Source organism: Podarcis raffonei, chromosome 12 (assembly GCF_027172205.1).
Source record: "Podarcis raffonei isolate rPodRaf1 chromosome 12, rPodRaf1.pri, whole genome shotgun sequence".
Lineage (NCBI taxonomy): Eukaryota > Metazoa > Chordata > Lepidosauria > Squamata > Lacertidae > Podarcis > Podarcis raffonei.
Window position 1 is genome coordinate 42,156,327 of NC_070613.1, and position 12,001 is coordinate 42,168,327.

At 40.9% G+C, this 12,001-nt stretch overlaps 1 protein-coding gene across 4 annotated transcripts in view; it reads left to right on the forward strand.

Annotated features, from left to right (window-relative positions):
• Positions 1-4,058, forward strand: part of LRRC3B (leucine rich repeat containing 3B) — a 65,694-nt gene extending 61,636 nt beyond the window's left edge. For all 4 annotated transcript variants that reach the window (XM_053409683.1, XM_053409685.1, XM_053409682.1 and 1 more), the window contains one exon: positions 2,803-4,058. In XM_053409683.1, coding sequence (XP_053265658.1) covers positions 2,968-3,744 — 777 coding nt within the window. In that variant the 5' untranslated portion in view covers positions 2,803-2,967 and the 3' untranslated portion in view covers positions 3,745-4,058. The remainder of the gene's footprint in view (positions 1-2,802) is intronic.
• Positions 4,059-12,001: the final 7,943 nt, after the last annotated feature.

Consider the following 12,001-nt stretch of genomic DNA (forward strand, 5'->3'; position numbering starts at 1 on the left):
CCTGCAAGGAGCTCAGGGCTGCTTCCTTGTGATTTTCCTATCTTAGAAAAACCATGTGACATAGGTTGGGATAAACCAAGATCTATCACATTTATATCCAGCACTATCTGATACAGTGGTACCTCGGTTTAAGAACAGCCCTGTTTATGAACTATTCCGTTTATGAACTCCACAAAACCAGAAGTAGTGTCCCAGTTTGTGAACTTTATCTCAATCTAAAGAATGGAAGCCGAATGGTGGAAGGGCACCATTAGGGAAAGCATGCCTCGGTTAAGAACAGACTTCCAGAACAGATTAAGTTCGTAAACCAAGGTACCACTGTATTCCATAAAAGCTCTCATGCAGTTGTTCCAAACTAGTACTAGGATTCAGTATGCAGAAAGCAGAACAAAACCCATTCAGTACCGAGATTTGTTTAAGCCCTATTGATGAGATTCTGAAATTTCTGCACCCAAATTCAGATGGACAATCACTAATGTGACCCCATCTGTGTCTGTGTGATAACCTACATCTATGGATTTATAGCCACAACATGTACTTTGTGAAATTTTGAGGCGGTGATTACATCACTGAAACGCCCACATGGAACCTTCAGTATTGGAATGAGTTGAGTCCCTCAAGGCAATGGCTTCCTGGAGTATAGAGTCATTCTTTTGTGACATCTAGTTGACTTTAGCACATCAGTGGACTTATGGTAGGAAACAATGGAAGCTCAAGGATTGGGGCCAAACTACATGTGATTTGGAACTCCATGTTCAGACGTCTTGGGAAGATTTGTCTTTTTGCCCAAGCTTTCTCCAACCCATAAGATTGGACATTTTTTTTTACATTTTTTCTCTGAACTTTTGTTTTATTTGCTTTTATATTGCTTGTTTACTGGTTTTAGGTTATAGGGGTTTGGGGTTTTTTAGTGTTTTAATGATATTCTGTTTGTTTGTTTGTTTGTTTGTTTGTTTGACTGTACACCATTTAGAGATTTTTGAAATATTAAGCACTAATTAAACGCCTAAATAAATAAATAAATAAATAAATGAATGATATCCTTTCCTTGATTATTTTTAATTAAAAAGAAAAGCCGTCAGGTGCCAACACGCACACACAAAACTCATGGTCTTTCTGTTGAGGTGCTTCACAAAACTAAGTTGTGCATGCTTTGTATTTATTTAAAAATGGCCTTCTACTAACTTATATTGTAGCAGGGATTTCAGAATAGAAATGCTTTACCTTGCAACGCCTTCATTTGGGGGGGGGAATCATATTGCTAATACCTCCATATTATATAGCATTTTAGGTGTGCAAGTTGGGTTTGTTCCATTTCTCTTCTTCTATAATTGCTCTTTAAGCTGGGTCATTATTGTTCCCATTTTACAGATGGGAAGCAAAGACTAAAATGTTGGGAGTTGCCAAAATTCACAATATCTATAGCTAAATTAGGGTTCTTAGGGATTTCTCATATGCTTGTCCCCTACTTTATATCCAGTATACTGCACCTAGTCCTTAATTAAGAGAACAGATGATATGTAAATTATCCCCAAATTTAGGAATCAAAATTGAAGATGATTCACATAGCTTACATTCTAGGAATTCAATTAGCAGTAACTTCCCTTTGTGTATAAAATAAGAATAATTTATATGTAAATATAGCTTGGAAGGTGGGCAAATCTCTCAGCTTCTGCATAAAAGAAAATGTCTGTATATAAAGAACCTGCTTTGATTTATAAACCTGGGCTGTAGTTCAAACTTAAAGGACAATAAAGCAATTGTGTTGCAAACTCTTGTATGTTAACATTTCACTGTCTGCTCTCCTGTTCTGTTCAAATTTAATTAAGGGGAAACTATTTGAATATTTTCATTTTTCTTCAGAGAGTTCAAAGACAAAAATACATTCACTTGTTTTCATTGTTACACTTAGATACTGCAAAATTGTAGAGAGCTTTTTAATTATTACAGGGGAGTGTATTCCATCATTTCTGTTATAGTGCTAGTGATAATTTAAAATAAAATGTATTATTGTTTAAGATACTTTATTTCCAGTGTCCCTGCCACAAACATGTAGCAAAATTCTTTACCATGCAGGTAGATTGAAATATTCCGAAGGAAAAGGAAACCGGGCAAGAAAGCTTGTTTTTGTGCCATGAAATCCAGCAATATTTTGGTTTGCCTTGAAAAGGAGTGCATTCTTCTTGTAAGAATGTGCCCTCCTTTAAATAGTTTTATTTGAATTGAAAGCTATACGGAATACTTTGTTGCAAGGCCATTAACCACAAAAATGCTTGCCTAATTTGTTACTGCTGCTGGAGACCCACTGTAAATCTTATTAATGTGTCTGCTACTGTAAAAGGAAGAAAGTAATTAAGTTTTATTACTATTGTTCTAGAAAACCTCTGTTTTTTAAAAAAAGAAAAGGGGGAAAAACAATGTCCCTCAAGAATGGTAATATTAGATGGGATGACGTCTGTACTCTGAAGGAAATACATATGAAACTCACGTTGGCACTGCGCGTTAATGAAATAATAGACTATCCCATTGAATTTTTCAATTAAGACTATATTCCTATTCATCAGGGATGGGGAACTTAGAACTCTTTAGGTGTGTTGGACTCCCATCATGCCTGAACACTGCAGATGATGGGAGTTGGAGTATAGCAACGTACCTGGGAATAAGTGCTACTGAACCTCATTGGGGCTTACTCCTGAGTAGACATGCCAAGGATTGCACCGTAAATTGCATTTGTGCCTTGTTGAAATGAGTGTCTTTTCTAGTCTGATTGGTGGTTATTGTTCTTTTGTTTTGATTTTCCAGGAATGTTCTTTCGAAAAGAAAACCGACCATGAGGAAGCCCGCGCATTAACGCATTTTTGAGCAACGTCGCCGAAGAGGATGAGATTGGAGTTTTGTGCCTGAGACCCTTTGCCACCACTGCTGGGTAAATGAGAAGTGGTTGTGTGATTATGCTGACATCCCAGCATGCATCTGGTAGACCTTTGGTTAACTCGCTCCCTCTCCATGTGTCTGCTCTTACAAAGCTTTGTCCTCATGATACTGTGTTTTCATTCTGCCAGTATGTGCCCCAAAGGTTGCCTTTGTTCCCATTCTGGAGGTTTGAATGTCAGCTGCAGCAATGCAAACCTCAAGGAAATACCCCGAGACCTGCCTCCTGAAACTGTCCTCCTTTACCTGGACTCCAATCAGATCACCTCCATCCCCAACGAAATCTTCAAGGACTTGCACCAGTTGAAAGTCCTCAACTTATCCAAAAACATTATCGAATTCATAGACGAACACTCCTTCAAAGGGGTGGCCGAAACCTTGCAGATGTTGGACTTGTCGGACAACCGGATTAAAAGTGTGCACAAAAACGCGTTCAACAACTTAAAGGCCAGGGCTAGGATCGCAAACAATCCCTGGCACTGTGATTGTACTCTGCAGCAGGTCTTGAGGAGCATGGCTTCCAACCACGAAACGGCCAACAGCATCATCTGTAAGACTTCGGAAATCGACGAACATGCCGGGAGGCCGTTCCTCAACGCTGCCGACGCCGACCTCTGCAACCTCCCTAAAAAGACTACTGATTATGCTATGTTGGTCACCATGTTTGGCTGGTTCACCATGGTGATATCCTATGTCGTTTACTACGTGCGGCAAAATCAAGAGGATGCTCGCAGGCACCTCGAATACTTGAAATCCCTGCCAAGCAGGCAAAAGAAACCAGAGGAAGCCGATGACATAAGCACTGTCGTATAGTGCCCCGGGTTCAGTGATTGACTACGAGGTGGAAATTAGATGTGCATAGCACGGACGCCAGGTGTTTACTTCTAACATTCGTTGTAAACCTGTAAGACTTCCCCCCCCCCCAATTAAGCTGAATTATACCACTGTTAAAACTTTCTAACAAAACGATTTCTGTTTGGGGTGATAACAGTACACCTTTATTGTTTCTCTGGTGGTATTCTCAACCAAGTAAAACTAATATGTAAACATTAGTTTAGACCCATTCCACTCTTTAATAATGAAATTTATTTTTTTAATTTAAAACCAAATAAAAGCTTAACTTTGAACCATGTAAATACAGGCTAATTTATTGAACCAAGGTCTGCCTGATGTGTATGCATGTGTGTGTTAATATGAGAGAGGGTGGAGGAGTCTAGAATGGCTGTGGTATAGAATTTATTTTATTTATAAGAGTATTTATAAACCACTAACTCATACAAAATATCAAGGCAGTGTACAATTAATAGGGTGATTTTCATCCTGAAAAATTATGCCACTGTTCAGCTTTATCTTATAAAAAAAATATTTGTACAATTTCACAGAATTGGGCAAAATCTGTAATGATAAGAACACATTGTGACTGCCTAGTGCTATGAGTGTGTGTGTGAGTGCCAGTCTTTCTGTAATCTTTCGCCTCTCTCCCAACCCGCTCCAATTGGCATTAAGCTTTAACTTAAAGTATCAAGGGAAACCGATCATGTTGCTGAGAAGAGGGAAGGAAATCCAATAACTGTTCTTTCAAACCTCCCCAGAGAATCCTGCAGCATCAGAGGGTTTAAAACACACACACACAGAGAGAGAGAGAGAGAGAGAGAGAGAGCGCAAGAAGGCTTCCTTCTGTGTAGAGATTAGAAATGGATGAATTTGTCAATTTCACTTTGTCTCCGATTCTCATTTTTCCATCCTTTAGTTTAGTTCTGCACATTCCCACAACAGTTTGCAGTTTATTTGTGTTGTTTTCAAAGGCCTCATGAAAATCCATCAGTTATTTTAGTGCAAATTTATCCAAATATACACATTATTATATGCATTTTTTCATAATATGCACAATTTGCATTTCGTTTTTTCCAAAGTGCATTTTTGTATGTTATTTGCACTAATATATTCATATCTTTCTGCACACTACCCTAGTACAGTGGTACCTCGGGTTACATACACTTCAGGTTACAGACTCCACTAACCCAGAAATAGTACCTCAGGTTAAGAACTTTGCTTCAGGATGAGAACAGAAATTGTTCTTTGGCGGCATCAGCAGTGGGAGGCCCCATTAGCTAAAGTGATGCTTCAGGTTAAGAACAGTTTCAGGTTAAGAACGGACCTCTGGAACGAATTTGGGTTAAGTACTTAACCCAAAGTACCACTGTATCTCCGTTTTTGTACATATTACTTGGCTGAAGAACTGCATTGCAAAATTGGGAGAAGTGAGGATTTCAAAGGATGACTGTGTTTTCATAATATTTCATAATATTTTGGAAAGGGCAAATTTGACAAGTTTGCCTTTAAATGAGTACTGAATTAAATAAGAGGGGCATTTTCTTAATCTACAGGAAGATTGGCACACACATACCCCCCACTCGGCACTATGCAGCCCCAAATATTTTGTATTATTACAGGTCTTGCACAAGTCTGCTCATGTAAGGAGAAAATGGAAATAGGATGTTGCCTTTAGACGCTGTCCAATCACACATCACCATGCATGTGATAAACCATTCATTTAAAGAGGAAAAAACAGCAACCAACACTAAAGATCTTCTACACCAGCCGTGGATGCAAATGTGTAATGGGTTATTTTTATTTATCACGGTTCTCCATTGTAAGAAATCAAACAAAGGAAAAAGTACCAACTAGCAATTTGATTGTGACATTGGGTGGACCCTGCAGAAACAGTGCAGCATGGAACCCACCATAAACTCTCCTGGTTTTTTCAGACCAGTATTCCAAAACATGGTTATTGTGGCGGCACAGCAGCGCACAGTTAAAATGCCTGCAAATCCATAGAGTTTCTGATTTGCTGAGCAGAGATGGCATGACTTACTGGCTGTTAGCTGTCATCCTGCCATTGCAAGGTGTGGAGCTCATAGCCAAGCAGCTGTACCAGACAGATTTCCTTTACTATACTAGCTGTGTTTCTTGGTTCCAAATAGAACCAGAGGGCAACATCAGCACCAGCTTTCATTTTCTCTATGCAGACGCATGCCCTCACAGAACAGAGGGGCAGTGTGTGATCTGTGGCATTTGTATAGAGTGGGTGTGCTGGTCCCGGCGGGTTACCATGCAGCGTGGTCCAAGTCCAGTCCAAGGTCGAGGGTGTGGTATGGAGGCTGTCCGTCACGGCTGAAGCGGGGTCCAAGGCAAGGAGTCGGGTGTGGTCAGGAACTCTGGCAGAAGAGCAGGACAGGGTGCAGGCAGGTACAGGTTACCAACAATGTTGCTCCCACAACCTGGGACTGGGCTGGCTGACTTTTATCTGCCCCAAGGCATAGGGCGGCCCCGGTCCACAGGTGACTCGCCTCTCCTGGCCTGCAGGCGAGCACTCCTCCTGCAATAAATTATTTCCCTCCGCCTCTCTGCCCTGAGCCTCTGCAGCTCAGGAGAGGCTGGAGGGTTACCGGACCCAGAGGCAACCTCAGCTTCCCATGACGGGGCTGAGAATGGAGCACCTGCAGGCAATGGGTCCTCCATCACCTCCGGAGCCAGAGCAGACTCAGCTGATGCCTGCACCTGAGGATCTGGCACAGGTGAGGGCCCTTCAGGTTCAAGCCCCAGCCCTGGCTCAGCTGGTCCCATCACAGTGGGGATTAGCAGGAATGTGCCCTAACGTGTTGCATGCAGTTGGGATGTTTTCAAACAACCAGGAAATCAGAACATGGGACGCTTCTAAATATTTCTGGACTTGTCTCCACCCCACTGCATCCTTTCCCAGACACTGTCCGCTGCACTAAGATCTGCAAAGAGAATAGCCTCTTCTTGCGTTGCTCAGAAAGGCTGTTCCTAAATGTCCTGCCTATGCCAGCCTCATGAGAGGTGGAGATCTGAGATGGAGAAGCCAATATGTACAGGGTTCCTTGGATCCTGGAACCCCATGGAATCATGGTCCTAGGACCCAGGGAAACTGGCACATATAGGCTTGCTTATCTTCCTCAGGCTCTCTAAGTTAATGTGCAGATATTGCGGCCCAGTGAGGGGAGCTTTCCAGAGGTGGGACTTTAAGCCCCTTTCTATAGACAGAGCTATTCTGCCTGGCCTTTAATTTGAATTCAGCCTGATCTTTTATTTCCCTTCTCTTCCCTCCTCCTCCCCTTTTATGAAGATTGCCCGCTCTGGGATCCCACAGCTAATTCTCCCCTGGCCTCCTTGCTGGCCCAAGTAGGACCAATTCAGCCAGCTAGCCCTGGGGATTATCTAATGCTTATTTCCCCTCAATTGATTTTTGAATTTTATTGTTATTGATGTTTTTATACTGTATCTTATGCTGCTTTTACAATTAAGTGCTTTTAATTTGTTGTTAGCCACCCTGAGCTCAGTTTTTAAACTGGGAAGGGTGGGGTATAAATAAAAAATTATTATTATTATTATTATTATTATTATTATTATTATTATTATTATATGCTTTTGCCCCTTCATGTGACATACAAAGGGGCTAATGTGTATGGCACAGGCTGTTACAAAGAGCAGTTTTGAGAAAGGTCAGTGCTCTTTTCCTATAGAAAGAGCTGCTGGAACTCACCGTGAACACCTCCCTTGTTCTCTTATAATGGTAATGGCGCCCACCTGAGAGGTGCAGGAACTGAGTTCCGGTAAGTTCTGGCTGGGGAAAAAAGCCCTGGATATGGTCAAAAGAAAAGTGCATTTTCCACTTGCACCGTAGAGAGGTAAATACATCGCAAATGGATAATTTGCAGTTAAGAAAAGGAATGAAATCCAACATTGCCTCCTCCTTCTCTTTTGTTACCGTATCATATATTTGAAACCTAATGCTATATTCAGTGGCTGGTGTCAGTTAGACATATCTCTCTTTGCCAGCCTCGGGATTTAATTAAACTATTCTAAAATAGAAACAGATGAGCTTTTCGTATTGTGCGAACAAAATTGAAAGGTGCTTTTTTCCTTGAGAATAGTGAAAAATGTAAGTTGGGGGGGATGTCCCCATTTTTTAGCTATATTGAGTATAAACTACTTGAAGAATTAGAACGGTGCAATAATTATTAAGTATTACAATGTGTCCTGTTTGATTAAAATGATCCTGTTTCAATTGATTTGTCAATGGATTTTTAAATGATTTTTAAAAAGAAGTGATTTGATTCTGACTAAACAGCAGGAAGAACTTTTTTACAGTAAGAGCTGCTTGACAGTAGAAAGGACTCCTTCAGAAGGTGGTGGGCTCTCCTTCCTTGGAGGTTTTTAAGCAGAGGTTGGATGGTCATAGAATCATAGAATCATAGAGTTGGAAGAGACCACAAGGGCCATCGAGTCCAACCCCCTGCCAAGCAGGAAACACCATCAGAGCACTCCTGACATATGGTTGTCAAGCCTCTGCTTAAAGACCTCCAAAGAAGGAGACTCCACCACACTCCTTGGCAGCAAATTCCACTGCCGAACAGCTCTTACTGTCAGGAAGTTCTTCCTAATGTTTAGGTGGAATCTTCTTTCTTGTAGTTTGGAACCATTGCTCCGTGTCCACTTCTCTGGAGGTCATCTGTCATGGATGCTTTAGTTGAGATTCCAGCATTGCAGGGGGTTTGGACCAGATGTTCTTCAGGGTCCAGCTCTACAATTATATGATTCTGTGATACAATATTGAGTGTCTTTAATTTTTCCATTCCATTTTCATGGAAATTCAAAGTACACACACACAATTTGTCATATATGCAAAAGATCTCATTTTTCCAATACTAAATTCATTTCTTGATACTTCCATGTCAGTTTGCAAACTTCATGAAAATTCATCAGCAAGCATTTTAATGCAATATACATGTTTGCATGCAGCTTTGCCTTATATGTACATATAAGCAAATACATTTCGCCTAACATAATGAATTTTTGTATGTTAATTTTGCTAACAGCTTTATTGACACTTTACCTCAGTATTCATTTTTGTAATTATTGTTATAAAAAGCAAACAGAATACTAAAAGGAGTATACCTGAAGGAGCGTCTCTACCCCCATTGTTCAGCCCGGACACTGAAGTCCACCTCTGAGGGCCTTCTGGCGGTTCCCACCCTGCAAGAAGTGAGGTTACAGGGAACTAGGCAGAGGGCCTTCTCGGTAGTGGTGCCCGCCCTGTGGAACACCGTCTCATCAGATGTCAAGGAAATAAACAACTACCTGACTTTTAGGGAAGTTCTTAATGTTTGATCTTTTGTCGTGTTTTTATATTCTGTTGGGAGCTGCCCAGAGTGGCTGGGGAAACCCAGTCAGATGGGCAGGGTATAAATTATTATTATTATTATTATTATTATTATTATTATTATTATTATTACATCCTACCCCACCCAACTAAAGGATGAAGAACAATAACAAAATGCCTGAGTGAATGGGAGCATCTCTGTCTGGTGCCTAAAGGTTGATAGTGATGGTGCTAGGAATATTTCTCTGTGGGGAGCATTCCACAGTTGGTGAGCCACCATTCAGAAGATCCTGTTCTTAGTAAATCTTCCTTCATCTTTTTCTGATGGCTCTCCTAGTCAGTAGCTTATTGCTTGCTCTTTGTCTAATGAAGGTATCCTGTCCTCCTGTCCTCATTTCCATCTGTTCCTCATAGAGAAAAGGAGGAAGATAGACAAATGTGGTGAAGTATTTTAACGTTCCAGGCTGGGCACAGAGGTCTGGTCAGGTTGAAGAACTCACTCCGTAGGCCATGCCTTTTTCTTCATGGGATCCTGAAGGAAATTTAAGTGAGGCCGAAGGATTTATATGATCTGAAGAGAAACCAGAGTAAAATTAGCGAAAATGTATAAAGTTAGTAATAAATGTTGGAAATGTAAAGAAAAAGAGGGAACATTTTATCACATGTGGTGGGAATGTAAAAAGGTGAAAAGCTTCTGGGAGATGATATATAATGAGATGAAAAAAATGTTGAAATATACATTTATAAAGAAACCAGAAGCATTTTTACTTGGCATTGTTGGGAGGGATATAAATAGAAAGGAATGTATGCTTTCTTTATATGCAATAACAGCAGCAAGAATATTACTGGCCCAAAAATGGAAGCAAGAAGAATTACCGACGATTGAGGAATAGAGGATGAAGCTAATGGACTATGCGGAACTAGACAAACTAACAGGAAGGATTCGAAACCGGCGGGACCAGAAATTCACGGAAGACTGGAGTAAATTTACAGATTATCTGAAAAGTATTTGTGAAGAGCAGACAACGTTTGTAGGTGTGCAAGACGTTTTGTGAGGAGTATTAATGGAATTATTGCAAAAATGGATAAGGGGAAGGATGATTTGTCAAGAGATGTAAAGGCAATATAAAGTTTAGAAATGCATAAGAAGTGGTTAAAACGGTAGATCATCAGAGGTGCTGATGGAAGTCTAAAAAGATTCTATAAGTGATAAGTTTTGTGGTACAACTTATAATTTATATGTTAAAATTAATAAAAAATTTATATATATATATATATGAAATTTAAGTGAGGCTGCCTCTCGGCTGAGGAAGGCCAAAGGCCTCTGCCGTTCCTTTCTGCTTCTCTCCTCCCCCTGACTTGTGTCTGCTGTGATAACAACCAAAATGATGACTCTGGCAGCCTTTGTCTTTCAAGGCTAGCAGGAGAACGAATGCCTCAAGGGGCAGAGCTCTTCCGTCTTCAGGCAGGCGAGCAACTTCTAGCTGAGGACTGGGAATAAGCCAGGAGGCTCCTGAGCTAATCAACTGCTTCATCTCGCTACCTTGGCAGCAGCTTTCCGTGCTGTGTGGCATTTCCCTCCCTGATCCTCATCAGTCCCTTGGTGAAGTGTGATTTTTCTCCATTACCTTCTTAGCCTCAGGTTTTAAAAATTGTAATGTTCATGCTCCAGTATTCCCATCAGAGGTGTTAAATTGGCTGTGTGCTTTTTTAAAAGAGTTGGCTTCTGGGGATGGGAGTGAGGGAAAGCCTACAGGTAGATACATCTACTCTCTTTTAGCTTCAACTTTCCCTTGTCCTTCTCTTCAAATTGCAAGGCCTCTGCAAACTGCCTCTGCCGTATCCTTGGATATTTTTGCCTGGAAACCATCTCCTAAGGGATGCAAAAACATATGTGGGGGACCCAAGGCACAGGGCTGAATTGCCTCTGCTCAGGATGCAGCCTGCAATCCTAAAACGTCTACCATATTTTTCGCTCTATAAGACGCACCAGACCACAAGACGCACCTAGTTTTTGGAGGAGGAAAACAAGAAAAAAAATATTCTGAATCTCAAAAACCAGAACAGCAAGAGGGATCAGTGCGCAGTGAAAGCAGCAATCCCTCTTGCTGTTCTGGCTTCTGGGATAGCTGCACAGCCTGCATTCGCTCCATAAGACGCACACACATTTCCTCTTACTTTTTAGGAGGGGAAAAGTGAGTCTTATAGAGCAAAAAATACTGTACTTTTTATGCATTCAGCAATTTCTATTCAAGGCCTGTGGACACATTTGGATTTTTCAGTGAGTGTTGTGGGCACCAACCTTTCGGGAACCTCTCCCCTCCCCCAAATCATCTTCCCCTACCAAGCACACAGAAAGACAAAAAAATGCATCACACAGACTTCATTTTTCCAAGGATCTGACTTCTACTCAGATCCAGTAATATTAATCTGAGCCTTAAAAAAGCTTTGACAGATGCCAACAACAACAACAACAACAAAAGGCACACAGAGCTGAAAGAGGAAGCGGGAAAGAACATCACTCATTGTTCACTGAGTGCCTCAGGTCTATAAGAGGAGAAAATCAGTGCTTTTGTATAAACATAATATTAACGTTTCATTTTGTATCAATACAAAAGACTAAGTCCGTTCTTGAGAAGAAATGTATTGTGATTCACTTTTAAAGGAAAGCACAATGGATTGTGAAAGTCTTTGCATGGGACGCGTATTTGCTTAATTTCCTCCGGATTCATTCATGATGCAAATCGCTCAATTGAAAAAAAATATGCAATCAACTAAAGTGGTGCTTTGCTTTGTTTTGGGGGAAAAAATCAGGGCTACCGGAGGGATTTACAGCTGGATTAGTCAGATCAACATCAAATGTCTGGTGGTGAAAGAAAGAGA